General features: G+C 34.3%; 1 protein-coding gene across 1 annotated transcript; it reads left to right on the top strand.

Annotated features, from left to right (window-relative positions):
• The first annotated feature begins 13,947 nt into the window (after positions 1-13,947).
• Positions 13,948-21,122, top strand: LOC130629433 (leptin receptor gene-related protein-like). The gene is made up of 7 exons (XM_057442620.1): positions 13,948-14,080; positions 18,504-18,590; positions 18,982-19,004; positions 19,085-19,169; positions 19,832-19,887; positions 19,966-19,997; positions 20,313-21,122. The coding sequence occupies exons 1-7, from the start codon at positions 14,064-14,066 to the stop codon at positions 20,418-20,420; spliced, it is 408 nt and encodes a 135-aa protein (XP_057298603.1). The 5' UTR covers positions 13,948-14,063; the 3' UTR covers positions 20,421-21,122.
• The last annotated feature ends 88 nt before the right edge of the window (positions 21,123-21,210 follow it).

Raw genomic sequence — 21,210 nt, 5'->3', positions numbered from 1 at the left:
AAACTACTTCTTTTTCTGCAAAACTGACACTGTGAGAGTGGCCTTTCTTCCCAGGTATTTTAGCCCTCTTGATATGAAAGGAGACGGGGAAAGGGACATAACATAACTGCTTTGTTTTTAATAACATCCTGAACATGGCACCACAAGCCATGTAAGCACGTGTGTACGTAAAAAAATTAAGATCCTAGATACTGCAGCACTCTGGACACGTACATCCCTCTGGACGCGCACAGCACTCTGGACACGTACATCACTCTGGACACGTACATCACTCTAGACACTGGACGCGCACAGCACTCTGGACACGTACATCACTCTGGACACGTACATCACTCTAGACGCGCACAGCACTCTGGACGCGCACAGCACTCTGGACACGTACATCACTCTGGACGCGCACAGCACTCAGGACACGTACACCACTCTGGACACGTACATCACTCTGGACACGTACATCACTCTGGACGCGGATAGCACTCTGTACACCTACATCACTCTGGACACGTACATCACTCTGGACATGCACAGCACTCTGGACACGCACAGCACTCTGTACACGTACAACACGCAAACCAAGTTATTCTTATTTTGTTGTTGCCGAAAAAGATTCTTTTAGTTTTGTCCTTATTAATAGTCATTTTGTTATTACTCAGCCAGAGGTCGATTCGCGAAAGTTCTAACTCAACCTGGGAGACAAGGATATTCAGGTTTTTATGGGACAAAATAATTATTGCATCATCTGTATATAGGTGGTGGCAGTTTGAATTGATGACAGATTATAAGTCATCAATATACAAAAGAAAGCGCAGGGTGTCTTAAGCAGATCTGATCTTGTGTCGTTTACAAGAGTTCTGTTCGCCCTTTTAAGTAGGACTCGAACCAGTCAAAGGCAGCAGCTCTGATGCCAAAACACCATAGTTTTTTAACAAAGTTTTATGATCAACAGTGTCATAAGCTTTTTTAAGGTCTATGAGCACAGCACAAACAAAGTTTTGTTGGTCGAGCTCAGTAAGAATAATATCAGAGACATCGGTTACTGCAGTTTCTGCAGAAAAGAGTTTTCGAATTTAGGAAGTTGTGCTCAGAAATAAAATGAGATATTTGCTCATGCACTTTTTAAAAAAAAAAACTTCATAGGAATTGGCACAATGGAGATAGGCCGGTAATTAGTAGGATCTGTTTTATTGCCACTTTTAAAAATAGGCGAGACCCTTTTAGTCTTCCAACATTTAGGTACATAACCAGTGAATAAAGATTTGTTGAAAAGACTTGATAAATAAATACTTGAAACTGACGAACCTGCTTTTAGCAGTCGTGAACTAATCTCGTCCAAGCCTGTAGCTTCATTAAGTTTCAGTGAACTAATTGTTTTTTCGACACTTTTGGTCTTAATAGGAGCCCATCGAAAATCGTGTAGAAGTGTCAGAGAAAATTTTGAGGCTAGTTTGGCACTAACACTGACAAAAAATGAATTTAATGTATTGGAAATTTTTTTGGGTGAGAAGTTTCCGTACCATCGTTTTTGACTACTTGTTTTATCGAGGTAGCATTGCCTGACATATCAGGAACCAGTTTTTTAGGGTTTTCCAAAGTTGTTTTAGCCGCTCTTGAAAGTCCTGCAAAACGTCATTATAGTATACGTTTTTGAGTCGATTTTTAAAACCATTTACCTGGTTCCTTTTTTGATTTAAGGGTCTGCTGCCGCCAGCGCTTACTTGGGGGCTAACAAGTTTGTTCGCTGCTGGAGTGCAATTTCGAAAAGAAAAGAACTCCTGGGAACGAGGCTGTAAACAATTTTGTCCCCGATTTGCCGCAGTCATTTCTTTCCAGCATATTTAACTCGATTACTACTAATATATACTTGAGTCGGATAAGTAAGCTCAAAAATATTTTGCTGAGAGAAGTGTATGGCGTTGATCACTGTGTGCAGTACAGTCAGTAGCTAGCTAGGAGCTGGCTATAACTTGTACAGCAGCGGCCAGAAATTCTAAAGGGAGGACATGATACTCTTTTTAGATGTATTATTTTAGTCGTTTATATCTTACCGTTTACCAGAGATAATCTTTCTTTTGTGCAGTACCCAGCGCTGTTTTTATCATTCGATCCATAGTGCTTGATTTCATATGACGTGTAGCTAGCTATATATATACAATATACATCAATAAATCCAGCTAGCTAACTGTTCTCGGATTCGGGTTAACATTATCAAATTTTGAAAAAGAAAACAAGGAACTTTTGAGAAAAATGAGTGGCATATTTGGATTTATCAGCAAAAATTATATAACATGGCAAATTTCGAGTAGCTAGCTAGCTAGCCTCTTTTTTGCCATAGTAAATGTATATTAATACGACATGTTTAAAATATATAGCTATATGTGTACTTTTTGTTAAATTAAAACGTTTTAACTTAACAAAATACACATTATATATTTTAAACATGTTATATTTTAATACACATAGGAAATTTTAAATACCAAAAGATTATTAGAACAGGATTTATTGTAATTTAAAGTTTTTAAATTTTATAAGAGTTTGACCATAATTATCTAACTATATACAGTGAAAAATTTTCACTGCAGGTAATTTGTGTGGTTAATTTCTTCATAAAACATCAAAAGTTTCGTTCCGCGGAATATGCATACCAAATTACCGAATAACATGAAAACAAGGTTATTTATGAGCAAATGTTTAGTTTGTAGCGAAAGTAGTGCAGATATGGTTTGTTTACTTGAAGTATTTGCAAAATTAATTTGTCATACAGATTGTTAACATTTGGTCATAATATGGGATAATAGCATGGATCATCGGGCCGTTCTAATGTTTTTATTTATTATTATTGGTGTTGAATGAGCTAGGTTTTAGCTAGCTTTGAAAATGATCTACTTATATCATTTTCAAAGTTGGGTGGCTGCTGACTTGTTCCAGAAAAACGTGAAATTTCAAGCTGTTTACCAAAATTGGTGATCGACACTTAAAAAAATTTCATCGAGATTACTTTCAGTAAATAAACAATTTGAACAATTCTGCAAGATTAGTTTTCAAGATTTCATGTAAGCAAGAAAACAAAATTACATAAGGACCTGCATAAGCTAATTAGACTATGCGCAAAATATTTTTTTGAATATCGAAGTTTTGAAATTTGGCTGCACAAAGAGAGTGAAATAAAGATGCAGATAGTGCGTTAACAGTGTTTTTTTGCTTTTAAAAATTTTTCATAGTCTAATTAGGTTAGCATAGCAAAGTTGGTTAGGAATTCATCTCCTAATTTGGCTAATAGCCTGATTAGTTTATGATATTTGCTGTTTTCTCTGACTGTGAGAAGTTATACTGACTCTGATCACTTCTTCGTTGAAATTAAAAAACTTGAAAGGGAGAATGAGCAAAAAAGGAGAGACCTTTCATCTATAGGTAAGCAACTAAACTCTCAGCAATGAAGTATGTTGGGATGATAACAGAAATGACTTTGCCTGCTATAAATTAGGGGCGGATATTTAAAAAAGTGATCGTGAGTTATGAAAAATCTGTGAAACATGAACCTTCTGCCCAATCTTGGAATGACCCTGTCTTAAGACACTCCAGGCCAATCTTCTGACAGTGACTACCCAATCTATGGACATACATGTCCAATCTTAGAACAATTGAGGAAGACAAAGATAACAATGAAAATTTTAGACTGTACCTTTTAAAAGAAACTTAAATTTATACTTTTCTTAGCAAATCAAGAGGCCAAGAAATTATACCATGTAAACTATGCAACCGTATTAGCTTACTGCAGCTATACCTAACTAAACATCTCATTCAATGAAGGTAACTACAAGCCAGCTAACTAATAATAATGGTTGAATACGATTTATCTGATTCTTCACATTATATACATTTTATTATTAAAATTTGGCTACTACAAACTGTATAGAAATGCTAAATAATAATATGTTAGCTACATTTTTTACTGTGTCTAAAAACTGGCCTGGTCAATTCAACAGTACCGTCAAATTCGTTTTGTAAATACCCCAAATATATATGATTTGTTTTTTTTAATGTGCTTGAGAATGTTTGTTGCTGGTATCAGTCTTTTTCAGGAGAGGCATGCGATCGCACGCGCACGCCTTGGCACACTCCCAAATTGTTTCAGGTGTGTGATTAGTCGCACACCTGAAAAATAAATATTGAGATTTCAAAATCAACCGTTAAAATCCATTTTGTAGTGTGCGATGGCAGCCCTCGAAAGAATCTTTGGAGACTCGTCAGACAAAACGTCTGATAGATTTCCATCATGGTTGGACACTTTTAGATCTCAGAAATTATTGAATAGTCCTGGTCCTTTTAATCCATGAGCAAGCCTATTTATAGCCAACCTGACCATGCTAGCTAATTCACCGACTCCTGACTTAGTTAAAAGAACTACGTAGACATAAATCTCTTTTGCCTGGCCCCTTTGTCGTTTGTAACCAGGTCTTGCACAAGAAATCCAGCCATGCGGTTCTTAACTAATGCGGAGGTGAACGCCGATGGAGCACGGATGAAGCAAGTATGCAAAACTGAACTTACAGGCAGAATAGACATTTTATCATGGATTTAATTGTAGATAATTTCTTCAGGTCCGAATTTAATGGATTTTTTCTTTATGCCTGTAAAAACGAAACCCATGTGCGGTGTAAATTTTTTTGAAGTTTTAAGCCATGTGGATAAAGATTTTTTTTAACTTGAAAACAAAGCATATTTTTGCCTATTTGCTTGTGATGACCTGAAAAGTAAACAATAAATATAAAAATGACACAGTATAGTCATGCATACTATTTCGGACATGTAGAAAAGAAAGTTTAGATTGAGAGAGTTGCTATACCAGTAGATGCTTGATCATCGTGTTTGGGGTTCACAGTTTGAAACGTTGTCCACTTTTCTAGCGCAAAATGGATGTGCAACAAAAATAACCTCAGAGCCCGTGTCGTATGCGTAACATTCTTTGCACGTGCGCTTTACATTACACGCCTTACCTGATTTACACGTGCGAATCATCGCACACCTCAAATATTCCTCAAAAAGGCTGTGGTATATATCCTGTGTCTCCAGTTATGGAGTGTACCTTATTTTTAAACAACATCTGTGAAAATAACATTAGCCAGGCTTACTGACTGTAGTTTTAAAATAGTAGTTGAGTTGCCTCGATTATTTTTTTTCCAATGAGGGTAGTTTTGGAAGTCTTTAAAATTCACATTTTACACATTTGTGATTTCGGAATTGGATGCTAATTTGACTTGGTGGGGAAGGTTGGACTTTAAATTTTCCTTGGAATGTTTTTGCCTCTATCTTAAATTGTATTTGGTGAAAAAAATATTTAAAATTCCAAAAAATAAGTTGACACAAGGGATGAAATATACTAGTTTTTAATTTTTTTATTCAGAGAGTTACCATCTTGGTGCTTTTTCAGGCAAATGAAATTGTCCAGTGATTTTTCTTGGTCAAAAAGAATTTCCTTGAGAAGATCATTTGACAAAACAATTTAAAAATTGTTGTTCGAAATGGTTACTGACGTGCTGCCTAGAAAAAAACTGTAAAATTTTGTCCACAAAATGCTTTTATGTCCAACTTTGACTTTAATAAGTGAAAATAATGTGAATTTTTTTTTGTTATGTCAAAAACAAAATTTTTGGTTTTATATTTTCACAAATCGACACTTAGAAAAATTTCATCGAGATTACTTTCAGTAAATAAACAATTTGAACAATTCAGCAAGATTGGTTTTCAAGATTTCATGTAAGCAAGAAAACAAAATTACATAAGGACCTGCATAAGCTAATTAGACTATGCGCAAAATATTTTTTCGAATATCGAAGTTTTGAAATTTGGCTGCACAAAGAGAGTGAAATAAAGATGCAGATAGTGCGTTAACAGTGCTTTTTTGCTTTTAAAAATTTTTCATAGCCTAATTAGGTTAGCATAGCAAAGTTGGTTAGGAATTCATCACCTAATTTGGCTAATAGCCTAATTAGTTTATGATATTTGCTGTTTTCTCTGACTGTGAGAAGTTATACTGACTCTGATCACTTCTAATTTTTTTGGCTACTACAGTACAGTCCAGATGTAAGCGTATGCGTACGCTCAAGTTTCACACCTTTTTCTCGGTGGCGGTAGTTGTTTGTCTTTTGTTCTTATTAATTATCTTGCGAGTCTTGTAAGTCATTAACTTGCGCGTAATAAACAAAAGATTATCGAAGAAAAAATAGCTTATTATAACTGCGCGTAACTATTGTTAAATAGTGTTAACATAACTATTCCCAATAGCATAATTGCAAATGTTATCAACTCTATCAATGTGACACGAAGAGCCATTGTTTAATATTTTTATTAAACAAATGTTTTGCGTGGAAACTGAATAAACTAGTGAGAAGGCATTGTTGTTTGCCCGGGTTAAATAAAGCTTTTAAGAGATAGAAATTATTATATTTTAACAAAGATTGAAACTTTAATTTTAATAGAAATGTTTTTTTAGATTGCATTTTAAAACTTTAAAAACGAAAAACGGCGATAGAAATGTTTTTTAGATCGCATTTTAAAAGAATAAAAAAAGGGAAAACGGCGATAGAAATGTTTTTTTAGATCGCATTTTAAAATTTTAAAAACGAAAAACGGCGATAGAAATGTTTTTTTAGATCGCATTTTAAAAGTTTAAAACTAAAAACGGCGATAGAAATGTTTTTTTTAGATCGCATTTTAAAAGTTAAAAACGAAAAACGGCGATAGAAAAGATTCGTTATATCACATTTTAAAAGTTTAATAACGAAGAGCGGCGATAGAAATGATTTTTTAGAAAGTTAAAGAACGAAGAACGGCGATAGGAAAGCTTCGTTAGATAGTGTTTTAAGTATTTAAAATGTTATCAACTCTATCAATGTGACATGGCGATCCATTGTTTTATAGTTTTATAAAATAAAAGATTTGCGCGAAAACTAAATAGACAGCGAGATGCATTGTTTAAATCTTTTAAGAGATAGAGCTGTTGCGCTGACAAAAAACAAAGACAATGTTTTTAACAATAAAATGTAGGTGATACTATAAAACGTCAAAAGTTATATTTTTAGATTTTTTCTTTCTGCGGTATTAAAATTTAATTTGTTTTTGAAATCTTATCGCAAAGGGAAAAGTCCCGAACGTAGGGTTTTCCTGTTTTCTGTGCTAAACGTTGTTTTTTATAAAAAGAACTTTTAAAAGTTTCGCATGTTAAAAAATATATTTCGACGATAAAGAAATATTACTAAAAGTTTTAAAAGTAGCATTAGTTTTTTTTAAATATTTAGATCATTGCATTTCTTGTTTTTTAAAAGAGCTTGTGTTTTTTAAATATATCAGATTAAAATCGCGGTACTATAATTAGTTTCGTTGTTAAAAAAAAATTAAAATTCAATGGCCTTCGCGTTTAATTTTTTCTCGCGCAGAGTATTGTTTTTAAACAATGTTTCTTGCTATGCTTTTGTTCTTAACAAGAAGAAATTATTTTCGCGCAATTTGAAAAGAACTCGCTATCCTATTGTTTTTTTTAATGAAAGCAATTATTTTTGCAAGTTGAGCGTACGCGTACGCTTACATCTGGACTGTACTGTACAAACTGTATAGAAATGCTAAATTATAATATGTTGGCTACATTTTTTACTGTGTCTAAAAACTGGCCTGGCCAATTCAACAGTACCGTCAAATTCGTTTTTTGTGTAAATACCCCAAATATATATGATTTGTTTTTTTTAATGTGCTTAAGAATGTTTGTTGGATCTTGCAAACAACAGAGCTTATGTGGCACATCCCTTCTTTAAAATCTGAAGATGGCCCTAACATGGTCTCCTGCCCAATCTTGTGATGCCCTGCCCAGTCTTAAGACTGGGCATTTTTATGTCCTAAGATTGGGCAGTGTCTTAATATTGGGCAGAATAAACTCAAATAAAAAACTGTTGCAAAAAAAGGAACATTGTTCCTTGTGACTGCAGGATACTTATAAAACGTTGTGCAAGAGTATACAAAAGAGTAAACATGCAACTTTAATCTTAAAAGACTTTAAGTGCAACTTTAAATTGCATAGGAAACTTAAAGGGGAATGAAGCCTCAAACTTAAATAGCATTATTTTGGTTAACATTATGTTCGTTTTCCAAATACTGGTCAAAATTTTGAAAAATAAATATTATTTGGATTGATTTTAATATAAAAATACCCCTTCTTTGAGCGAAAGGGTAAGCGGCATTTAAGTTTTCTGAGGTCACAGCTAATTCTAAAGACTGATTTATCATGAAGTATCTTACGCTGAAGAAGCATAAGCTTGTGCTGAGCGGAAGCACCAGGATATGGAAAATTCAAGTTTCTGCTCTGACTCTCCTATTTCAGAAGTAGAATATTCAAGTGACTCTAGAGAAACAGCAGTAACAGGATGTTACATGAATGAGCCTGAATACTCCAAAGCAGGACTTGAAAAAGTGACTTATAAATCTAGTGATAGCGAAGAAGAAGACGAATTGAACTCAAGCAGACTGGAAAATTTGCTGTACATGTTGCATTTATATCAATTGCTTCACTCTTGTGGAATGCAAGTGTTGCCAAGAATTTTCCAATTTATTGAACGACAAGTTGAATGATAAGTGCATCATGATGCACAAGGATTTTAAAATTTTATGTTTTAACCGCACAGTGTTAGAGACAGCGAGCATACGACATCGACGATACCAGAAATATATAACGAACTCTCCACATATTTATACTTATAAGTAAGTCTTTTTTCAAAAAAATATGTTTCTCGTAAATATTTTTACAGACCATATTTCTCATAGTCACACCAAAATAAAACGTTCTTCTTATTTTCTTTAGTTTTCGCTTTATAATCTTACAGGTCCACGCGCTGTGAAAATACACACCATCGCAGATTATTTAATAAAATTAAAAATTTAAAAAAGAATAATCACATAAAAAAGGAGGAGAGCCCATGTGCCTCAAATAACAATTTGTTTCAAAGAAGTTTTTATGAATGAATAATTTCTTTCGAATATTTTATCCTGGTTTACACTATAACATAAACTTTGATTCCGTTGTAGGGAAACGAGGTACACCAGTTACCGACAGTACACAGCCTGGGTACATTATTATGAAATCCTTGGAAAGGGATGTTGCGTGGTGATTGCAGCTTGTGTTGTGCGAAAAACAAGGGAAGAATTTCCTGATTCAGATGGAAAATATACTGGATTCAAAGAATTTGTTGACATATAACGGGACTTAACATTTTTAAACAATAACAACAACAAAAAATTGATTTTTTGAATCGTTTTGCATAATTCTGGCCGTGTGAACAATTTTACGTGGTCGACTAAGCTTGTTTACAACTTCTTTACCAGAGATCTTTACCTTTACCCCACTCTCCTTTCTTTCAATTATGTCATTCATTATCGCATCAACAAAATTGAAAGACTTGGGTTTTTTCACAGGTTTCGCGACCCACTCTTTATTCAATTTGCTTGAGAAAAACTTCCACTTTTTTCACTGACCTTCTGACTCTCTTCATGCGCGCGTTTTACAACAGCCTGCTTTCGACCAACGTTATTGTTTTGGTCCAAGATAGCCAACTTCGCTAGGGCGTTCATCACATTCAACTTGAAATGTTGCCGTTTTTGTGTGTACGCTGTTATCAGTGAGTGAAAAGCTTCCACACCCAATGTGTGGTATGGTTTCAAAGAAGTTCCATATCCTTCAAGTTTTTTTATCAAGGACGATTTCTTCCAATGCATTATACGCTGGCGAATGTTTCTCAATCCACTTCTTCTTTCATGCCTCAGCACTAAAATAGGCTTCGTGTCGGCTTCCACATTTGCACCAACAGCTCTGGGTCACCTTGGCAGTTTTCATCACACCAGAAAAGATGATTTCCTATTGGTTTAATCCAATCTTGTAATAGTCACCTATCTTTTCATTTTACTAATGGTCTAAGTTTGACTTTGATGTTCTTACCAAAATGCCATGGATCATACCGATGCGTGATATCTAACCCATATCCATTAAGCGATTTGCCTGTTTCGGTCCGTGGCAACTCTTTCTACAGTATAGTTTCGGTACTTAACTGCTCAAGGCAATTTTTTATATATATATGCAATGGCAGATTTACCGGGTGAGTCAAATCTGCCATTGCCAAGACATGCTTCATTCTCTCTCCGACTATCCTCTCTTGCACTGGCAATATTTTTCATGAAATGCTCGTTTACAGTTGGGATTATCAGTAATTGCTGAACATCATAGTATGTTCGTTGATTGAAAAAATTTAAACCAGAAAAATTTGCAGCTTTCTTCACCCTTTTATATGTGTTTCCTAAAATGGTAATATATGATTTTAGGTGATCCAGGCCGCAGCGTACTGAATAGGCAGCGAAAATAACAAAAAATCAACATGTCCAGGAGTTGAGGTTGCTTTCAACCTGTTTGAAAACATTGCATAGTCTGCTGTATATTTGCATATCATCATGCAGCATGCAAAAGAAGATTTTTTTTTCTGAACAAAATATTGCAGAGGATAGCAACAAATTAAATGTTGAGTTTTCCAGTCAAAAACCACATGCTCATTGATGCAATACCCTTTGTATAGTACACACGCTCCCTGCTCACGGTTTTCGATACTGGTTGCGGTTCCATCACATGAACGACAGGGCAGTAAGTTAAATATTTCATCTAGCATGCTTTCGAAAACAACAAATTTGTTTTCTTTTAAAATGCTTCGTTCAGTTTCATGAGCATCACTAATATTGATTGACTCTTCTGCACTTTCAGCGATGTAATCAGAGTCTTTTTTCATCGTCAGTTGGTAAGGATTGCAATTTATGGGAGAAGGAGTGGAGCAAACAGTCTTTTCTTTGGAATATACGGGATGGTTTACCACAGCAACATAATTAACAGAAATGGAATAACACTCAGGAGCTTGCGCTTTAAAGTCACATGATTCTAACCGATCAGTTTGACAGCTTCTGTTTAAGTCGCTTAGTGATATTTCACATTGAACTCCAACGTTCTTGTGGGTTGGTTCAATAATCTTGAAAGACAAAATAACTAAGTTTTACAGAAACAAAAGTTGTAAAAAATCAAAATCAGTTACAGCGTTACTTCCATCCTTCACATTTATAATCATGATGGTATATGGATGGTATTTATAATCATGATTCTTTTTCAACCAAAGTTGGATTTGTTTAAACATTCTCAGTTTCGTTTTGAGAAACTTTGTTTTCTGTTAGCAGATGGCCGATAAGCTGTAAAACACAAAATAAAATACAACTCAGTGTAAACAGGACCTAAACACAGGGTGATCACTTCTCCCTAAATTCTTTAATAACCTTAGAAAAAGAAAATCTCCTGGAAAGGTTTTTGATCCTGCATATGGGATACCCAAACTGTTAACATTCAATTGTCATAGAGAATTTTATTTTTCTGTAAAATTGCTAAAAATAACAAAGAAAATGTACAATATGATGTTGTACAAATAAATACAGCTTACAGGCCTCACAAATATACTCAGCATCATCAGCTCTAGCAACTACTTTTTCACACACAAAATATGGAACCACTTGCCCCAGATGTTTTTCCTTCTCACATTAACCAGAGTGTTTTCTTTACGACAACAGCAATGCGTGTCTGTTTCGTCACTTTCTTCCTTTCTCGTAGTTATCATTTCTTCCTCTTCACTGCTGGTAATGCAATTTGTTTATCCTTGTTTCGCAATGGTTGTGAGTATGTCTGCCCTATGGTGTGATGAAGAACTTGCTTTTTGTTCCTATGATGACCTTCTCTGCTTTTCTCTAGTTGTGATTGGATTTTCTGCTTTTGCTCTTAAGATGTATATAATTATTGTTGGTTTTATTATTAGTCTGACGTTCTTTTTTCCCCTTGTTATGTTTTTGCTCCACCTGGCGGTGCCAGCAATGCTGTTAAAAATAAGTTTTGTGTTAATTGCACTGCTAGGAAAGTATGGTTGTCTTTAAAGAAGAAATGGATGCTGATGTTGGAGCAGATGTTGAAACTGTTGGTTGAGTTTTTTGTTGGTGATTTGTTGTCCTTCTAATGGCTAAGAGGGATAACCACCATCACCCTCAATAGTCAAGGGATTGAATGGTATACTATCCTGCTTTTCCAAAAGCCTCTGCAAATTTGAAAATAACAGTATCCTCAGAATTAAAGATGTTATCCAGCTAAGAAGATTGAATTGGATGGGGCGCTTGGAAAGAATGGAGGAGGATAATTGGGTAAGAAAGTGTAGAGACTTGATAGTTCCTGGGGCAAAGCCCAGAGGCAGACTGAGAAAGACTTGGCAGGAGGTTATAAGGGCAGACTTGATACAGAGGAAGGTGAGTTAAGATCTAACGCAGTCTAGATCAGATTGGAAGAGGGTCATTAATATATCCTGTCCAACCCATGCTAGCATGGAAAACGGACGTTAAGCCGAGAATGATGGATGATGATGAGTATATAAATTTTTTCTTGCAAATGTTGACTGGCCTAAAAATTACCACACAAAGGGTTATAAAATTTTCAATGCATGCAGTGGTTAGCAATACAGATGGATATCTTTTTGTACAAGTAAGTCAATTGTGTCAATATCCATATCCATATCCATCCAGTATAAGGAACAACGTTTTCTAAATGTGCTGAGTTCCCGCCTGTACTCATTATCCATTTATCTGTTAGGAGAAGTGCCATGTAGAGCTTTATATGGACCTTTTTTTGGAGTATGGGCTACTTATAGAAATAACATTTTTTGAAGATAATGAAAGGATGTAATGGGAAGGAGAGACAGTAAATATGCCAATATTTGTTTGTGACTGTCCTTTTTTCTCTGTAAGCTTGTTCGTGATTTAATAATGGGTTCACAAGTGGCAAGTGGCAAGTGTTGGGCAATCTGGGTTTAAAGCCTTACCTTATAGACAATAATAAGAAATAGAGTTTTTTGGCTCAGTTTTGATGACCGTTTTTATGTGGGTTGGGTACTCACTTTTCTGGATTTCATCTCATGCTCATAAAATTCTATCTGTCTTGTTCATGATATCAAAGTATTCCGTTGTCTGTTTTAATAAATTAGAGTCTTGCTTCATTACATTGACGTTAGCAGTCCTACAGTACTTGGTTCGTGACATCTGACGTCGTAGATTGTGTATTATGTGGAACACGCACAATCTACAATGCTATCTCACAATATTAAAATTCTTTATTGTCCTAAAACTCATTATCAATTGTAAATAATATATCGCAATCTCTACGGTCCAACATTGTGACATTTCTGATCTTCATGATGTTGTGCATTATCATTACATAAGATGTTGATTGTTTGTATTTCAATGTTTTAAGTCATTAATTAATAAAAATCTTAGTCTTCACTGTGTTCAAAAACATCAAACTCATGAAAAAATAACCATTATGTTTTCAAAAAGAAAGGGTTCCTAGATAACTTTCAATGGTTTTTGTATGAGCTTAACTTTTTCTTATGAGAGGTAAGATTTAAAATAAAATAAGTTAATATATCTCAGTAATATATCTTAATACACCCCGTCAATAATAAAATATGTAACATCAGAGCAATAGACCGAGCGACAAGGTTACAATAATGTAAACTGGGCGAGCAATCTGAACAAATAGAATAAGTTTATAAACACATTTTATCACAAGTCTTTTTGATCTACTTTATATCTATTTTGGTTCTTTTTTTGTAAATAATAAGACAGAGAGCATTGATAATGCTCAGCCAGAAAAACTTTTTTAGAATTGGGGGAGCAATTAACAGATCAGCTAGTTTTTCATTTCTCAGAGTTAGGCAAGCCTTTGCGCGAGCCAGAGCAATTTCTCTCCCCTTATTGATTTCACGTGTTACCAGAATCATATTATGCATGTAACATGTTATTTAGGTTTATAATGTTTACATTATATTGTATTTTACTAGATTTGTTGTTAGGATCTATAGAAGGATCTTCCTTTATATTCAGCTTGTAGCTAACAATCATACATTTTTTTTGTTATAGGAAATAAAAATGAGCACTAGGTAGTTGAAGTTTTTATCAAATAAAAAATGGGCACGCTAGGAGCGTAAGTAGTTTATAATCAAGCTGTGAAGACTAGCACAAATCTACAAATCTGTTTCCACAGATGCAAACTTTTTTTTGTTTTCCTACAAACACATGTTCTTGCACTATTGTTTTTATTTTTCTGTTACGTTAATTCTAATAATTACATTTCTAATGATAACAGTCAAATTAGGCCATATGGGGGGAAGTCTAATTATATTTGTAAGGAAATGTATTATATATAGCGATATATAGAGCTTCTGGTCACTAACTTATAATATCTATTTACTTTTTTAATTGTGGACAAATTAAAAAAACATCTAACCTAAAATTAAACTTCCTCATTGACACAGAACGTTTCGTTTAACTACATAACTATTTTTCTATATATTTCTTTGTTGTCTAAAAGGGAATGAAAAATTATTGTAAATTAAACTTTTCGCCCACAATATTCTCAAATTGCAACTTGTTAAAACGCTAAATGGGTTGCCTATGATGCGTGTCACTGAAGGACGCACAGGCTACTGGGAAGGCCATCGATTTCACAGCGAATACCGCCATTTTTCCACCCGAAAACGGGTGTTGTGGTTTTGAATTATGAATTTTAGATTAATTTTCGTTATGGGCTTCAAATCGCTTGTTTTTATCATGTTTTGAAAGAAAGTTATGAAATTTCAAAATCAACTGAAAAATGGCTGCAGCAAAACGTGTTTATAATGATATTGATGAAATTCTTGCTGTTGTACTTGAGAGTGACAGCTCTGATATTGACTTGGATGATGATAATGAACTAGATAGTGATTGGGAGTATGAAGGTGGAGAAGAAGAAGGACAATTTGAACCTCTACACAAGAACTTAGACGATCCGGTCGGCCCGCTAGTTGGACAGGATGCTGCAGAATGTGCTCGAGATGGTAGTGAAGTTACAGAGGAAGAAAGAGACATTGAAGTAAATGAAAGTAATGTTGAGGAAATAACAGGGGAATTTATAATTGAATCATCATCTAGTAATGAGGATAGTGAACCACTTGCGAGACTTAGACAGCGTTCCCCCCTAACAACTGTGGACGTGGAGAGGACGAAATCGTGGACAAGGACATGGTGGACCGATAGGACTACGACATATCAGAGAGGGAATGAGACTTCCAATTGAAGGAACCGTACCTGAGCAGGGACAGGACTTACTTGTACAGGGACGAAGTGCAGGCAGCAGAAGAGGAGGTAGAGCAAGGATTCTAGAAGTGGAGTGCGCAGAGGAAGAGGTTTTGGCCAACTAGGACAACCTCGTGCAGGTGCTTAAAATGGCGATCAACCTATCAACAATGGTGAATTGGAAGACCCTGAGGGAGACCTTGAGTGGACTAATGTAAATATTTCTGCTGAAGCTACAGAGAATGAGGACTTTCCTTTCTTGGAAGAACAAGGATATAATATTCAATTGGACCCAAACAGTAGCGAACTTGATTTCTTGAAACTTTATTTGGCAAATGACATTTACGATTGCTTGTACAGGAAACCAATAAATTTGCTGCTCAATATATTGCCTCTCATCCAGATAAAAAAGACATTAAATATGTTGGTTCCTGGACTGATGTTACTAAGGAAGAGTTGAAAGTTTTCTTTGGTGTTATTATTATGATGGGAACCATTCACAAGCCAAACGTTAACTCCTATTGGTTGTTAGATGAGTTATTAGAAAGCCCGTTGTTTCCTCAAATGATGCTCGGCAATCGGGTCAAACTAATTCTAAAGTTTCTTCACTTCAATGATAATAGCCCCTATGATCCTGAAGATCCTGATCATGATTGCCTACATAAAGTTAGACCAATCTTGAGCAAGCTTTGCGATAGATTTCAAAACGTTTATTCTCCCGGGAGAAATCTCAGTGTGGACTTTTCATTTTCGACAATATATAAAAGCCAAGCGAGTTCGCTTTGGAATCAAACTTTATGAACTCACCACAGCTGATGGTATAAAATTAGATGTGCTGGTTTATTGTGGTAAACGTTAACTCCTATTGGTTGTTAGATGAGTTATTAGAAAGCCCGTCGTTTCCTCAAATGATGCTCGGCAATCGGGTCAAACTAATTCTAAAGTTTCTTCACTTCAATGATAATAGCCCCTATGATCCTGAAGATCCTGATCATGATCGCCTCCATAAAGTTAGACCGTTCTTGAGCAAGCTTTGCGATAGATTTCAAAACGTTTATTCTCCCGGGAGAAATCTCAGTGTGGACTTTTCATTTTCGACAATATATAAAAGCCAAGCGAGTTCGCTTTGGAATCAAACTTTATGAACTTACCACAGCTGATGGTATAAAATTAGATGTGCTGGTTTATTGTGGTAAAGGCATGTATTATGCTGAGGACAACCAGTTTGAAAGCATGGCAATGACAGAACGAATTCCAGTCGAACTCATGCGCTGATTCTTGAATCGTGGACATGTTCTCTACACAGATAACTTTTACACCACACCAAGTATTGCAAAGTTTCTATTGAACAATGAAACTTACCTTTGTGGTACAATAAGGAACAATCGTAAGAATTATTGTAAAACGATCAAGAATGTTGCTTTGGAAAAAGGTCAGGCCACACTTGAAGCGGACCCTGATGAAGAGAACCCCGCTGTAGGGGACAATGCTGATGTTCCTACACAGAAACTTTTAGCTTGTAAATTTAGAGCTATGAAGACAAAGCATGCTTTTATCTTTAAACAATGCATCAATGGTCGATACCGGCAAAACTGATAAAGACGGGAACCCAATCATCAAGCCGGCAATGATCAAGGCTTACAACCAACACATGGGTGGTGTTGATAGAGTCGATCAACAGCTTCATTCAGTTCAAGCTTTGCGTAAATTGTACAAATGGTACAAAAAGCTTGCCTTTCATCTTATTCTGCTCAAAAGATGTCTATCGAGGTTACGCCAAATGAGAAATATAAGAAACTTTCTTTTATTAATTTTCTCTTCTGCTGCATCAAACAAATGGTCAACAACCACCTACAGGATCCAATCGCACCTAGAAATGATGATCTGTCACGCCTTACTGGCAGACGTTTTAAACTCATGATTCCACGTCAAGAAAACTACAAACCTAAGAAAAGATGCTGAGTATGTTACGCAAGAAAAATCAGAACCGCAAAAGGCAGTGACATCACAACTGTTTACCATTGTGAGGACATCCCGTCTCTCCCAGGATTGCATCCTGGCAAATGTTTTAAAGACTATCATACCCTTGTGGACTACTGTTTGAAGAGGGAGTGATGAAAAATAACAAGACACTTGCTTAGTTTATATTTAGTTTATTTGTTGTTTTTCACATTTTGACCTATATTGAGATTTTAATCATTTTCTTCGGTTACTTTAGCAGGCTAGATTTTGATCTGAAATTTTTTCTTTGTTCAGACTTATGTTTGTCTATATTATATCTAAATTTCATGGTCAAAACTTGAGTTTTTTATATTTATATTTTATCTCAAAATCAAAATTTTCACTTTTTCAAAAAAAAAATCAGTTTTTTCTGTCACGTGACCTTGTGATTTTTTATTTTTTTATTTTTCTGAAAGCTTATTTTATTAGGAAAAAAACGAGCTATTGTTTTTTGTTATATCTTTTGTGGTTCACTTTCTATTTCTATTTAAGTAAAGGTCTTCAGAAAACGCATTTTCTATTTGTGTCATATAGCCGTTTTTGTATGCGTCTGGAAAGGGTTAAAGAGTTTATTTTTTTCAATAAAAAAGTATGCGGAAGGATTATTCTACATTGTTTGTTAAGAAGCAAAGATTTTCATCAAGAAATGTAGATATTGTATTTATTTGAGAATATACACCATTTGTTTTACAAAAATAAACCGTAGTTTTGTATTCTTTTAATTAAAAAACGCATCATCTGTTTTATAGTTGTGAACAATGCTTCTCATATGTTTCTTTGCGAGCGCATTGTTTTTTAACGCGCGTTTATAAACTCGCAAAACCATTAAGGGATTTAATTATAACAATAGACAAACGACTGCCGTCCTCCACGCCTAGGTGTGATATTAGCGTGTACGCGGTAGATTACATTCAGACTGTGCTGTACTTGGCAATACACAAAGTTGTCAAATTAGAGGAGTTCTGTCTAATTTCTTTCATTACTGCTTGATTGTTACTGAATTGTTTGATTAAACAATCTCTATAATACACCAGCATGTACCTAGTATTTTTGTGTACATTAAGTCCCTTCTGAGAATGCAAAATATGCATGGAAGCCTGTAACTGATTTATTAGTTATTACATGACAAGAGAATAGATCTTGAATAGATTTTAACATGCACTGTTCATTTTGCGTATTTTGAAATATAAAAGTTTCTTGAAGTATATGTAAACTACAGCAGCTTATCATGAGCTATTTCTATGTATGAACCTGTCAGCTTGAAATATTCGCATCTCTCTTTCTTCATTTAGCATTGTTGGTATGTCATTTTTATGTGCTATTGGGATTCTAATGGTAGTGTTAGGATGTGCATTAGATGAATTCAAAACAGAACGAGGGTAATGTTACTATATAAAAGATGTACACTCTATTTTTTCTTGTAGCAAATGTTCTTAAAGTATATCATTTAGTGTCTTTTACAATAAAATGTGATGAAATAAAGCACTGTGTAGAGGCAGGATGGAAAGTAATCTTGAAAACTTAAAAAGTCAGGGAATTATAGTAATTTTTTTAAATGTCATGTATAACTCAATTGTCAACACTACCTGAGTGCAATTTGAATGTTGCCTTTAACATTTTTTTTTTGAAGTAAGCAATTTTAGATATGCAAGTCAGGGGGATTTACATTTTTAGTGATAAGAAATTTGGGGAAAATAAAAATAAATATTGACTGGCCACTCCTACAGAAAAGAAAAGGGGAAGCAATTTATAATTTTTATTTATATTTAGACCATGGTGGATCATGTTTAACTGTGAGTGGCTACCTCAATGAAGATAATAATTTCAAACTTTTCATTAATTTTTACTATAAGATCATTAATTTATGTTTTAGTATTTTTTTACATTCTGGCACCTATCCCTGCATTAATTGTGAGAAGAGTCGGCAGTGATTTCTCGTCATTTTCAGGAACATCCAAGTAAGTAAAACTGTCTGAAGGCCTGTAAATAGCTTTGAAATTATTTAATTTAAATTTGACAGAAATAAAGGTAAACAAAATAAACACTCCTCTTAAGTAAAACTCCCGTAAATGATTCACATGTTAATAAAAGCTTTATTCAAACATATAACATGGTAGAAATTTGTATATTATTGAAAATTTGGTTTGAATGAGCTATCTTTTTAACAATAGCCATATCTGTGTGTCCGCGAAAAATGCGTCTTGTTAGGGAAACACAAAATTTTTAAATATGCACAAATACCCAAATGCGATATATTTTTATCTACTTTGTTGCGACAAGTAAATTTAAAGGATGGGTGACCCAGTGGGTTTTTCCATGGGCTAACGAATGGGTGCCATATATTTAATCATATTGGTACATTTTACTCTGTTGTGTTTCAGCACACTAACTCTATGTGTCTGTAACTCTATGTGTCTGTGTGTGTCTGTGTGTAACAGGAGAAGTGAAATTAGTAATATCACATTAGGCATCAAACGTATTCGCAGCAATTTTAAGTTTATTGAAGTCTTTGCAGTAGATTAAACGTTTGAGGCACAACTTTCTAAATTTCTTCCAGTGTTCTTTAATTAACCAGTCTGTTATTGTTGTTATTAATGTTTTTTATTTTTTGTTATTTTAGTTTAGTTGCTGAAATCGCATTGTTTTTCACAGCTGGTATCGTTGTCTCAGCATTTGGTAAATGTTTTTTGATATGTGTCAATCTACATTCTTGCGATATAATTTAACCATATAACAAAATATTTTTTAATTTAGGCCTGCCAATAGTGCTTGCTAGAGCTGGAATTGTACGTAACATTATGTTCTAAAATATTTGTTTGTTAATGTCTAAGTGCTTTTTGCCATGCAATGTTTTTGTAGAATTAATGTTCTTTGATTGAATAAGTCGAAAATTTATTTAACAAGGAATACCTGGTATTTTAAATCCCATCCCCGTTATGTACTGATGATGGTGTAAGCCGAAAAGCTTTTACTTTTAATAAAATGGAATACATATTTTTTTAAATACATTTGAACATGGCAAATTTTATTACAACACAAATACCTGGTAATTATTGAAATATTTTTTGTTATGATAAATTCTTCCCTCTTCTATTTTTTAGATTAAGTATGGCGCAATGGGACTTGTTATGACTGGCAACTTCTTCATATTTTTGACAATTTTGTTATTCTTCACCGTATTTCAAGCAGAAGATGAATTTGGTTTCTAAATGTGGTAGCATATCTGTAATATAAGCTGGCTGTCTTGGTGGAATACGTAAAGACAGTTTGTACCATCTTTGCAACCATAATACTTAATAGATCTTTGTTACTGCAGTCCTTTTAAATGTGGTGTTGGTGAATAATGATTACCCTATTTAATTTACTTTCTTGATTGATTAAAGAAAATATTTTGTTCTGTATATAGATCATAACGATGTTTGTTTTTCCCATGTACAACTCTCTGTACGTACAAATTAAACATAAAAGCTTAAAGAAGGTAAAAGCTTGCAAAATTTACGGACTCTTATATGTTAGTCAATGAATACAACCAAAGGCTGATTTATAATTTATTTTGGACTTTGGCAGACTATTAAGAGAGGTATGCAAAAAATGCAATGGGTTTTTGTAAAAGACGTTGTCTTTGTATAAATGTTTGTGTTGCTTCTTTCCTCTGTTTATAGATGTGAAAATATATCCTCTATATGGCAAAGATTCTGAAAAGCATGAAAATTAAGTTGATTACTCCAACCAAATGTATGCCAAGTCCAAAGTTGACCAGGATCAGTTTTCGATAGTTTTCTGTATTTATTTATCTCTTAGCAACTATTTGTTAAATTTACAATTTTTTTACGGATGTATTTATAAATAAATTTACATAGTTAAAATGTGATGCTGCCATTTTTATTAGAAAAATGTGTATACAACATTTAGTTACTTATTTTTTTTGAGCCCTGTTTCCCAATGTTAATTACAATGTTAATTTGCTTTATCAGACACCTTAATTATGTAGACTAGGTG

Source organism: Hydractinia symbiolongicarpus, chromosome 2, assembly GCF_029227915.1.
Source record: "Hydractinia symbiolongicarpus strain clone_291-10 chromosome 2, HSymV2.1, whole genome shotgun sequence".
In the NCBI taxonomy this organism is placed as follows: domain Eukaryota; kingdom Metazoa; phylum Cnidaria; class Hydrozoa; order Anthoathecata; family Hydractiniidae; genus Hydractinia; species Hydractinia symbiolongicarpus.
Note: the sequence above shows the minus strand (reverse complement) of the source record. Positions and strands in the feature narration are given on the sequence as shown.

Bases quoted from the DNA above. Each gene is read 5' to 3' on its own strand.
- LOC130629433 (XM_057442620.1), top strand. The intron at 19,005-19,084 runs GTGAGTGGCTAC...TTTATGTTTTAG, and splicing joins ATGGTGGATCATGTTTAACT to TATTTTTTTACATTCTGGCA. The intron at 19,998-20,312 runs GTACGTAACATT...TCTATTTTTTAG, and splicing joins TGCTTGCTAGAGCTGGAATT to ATTAAGTATGGCGCAATGGG.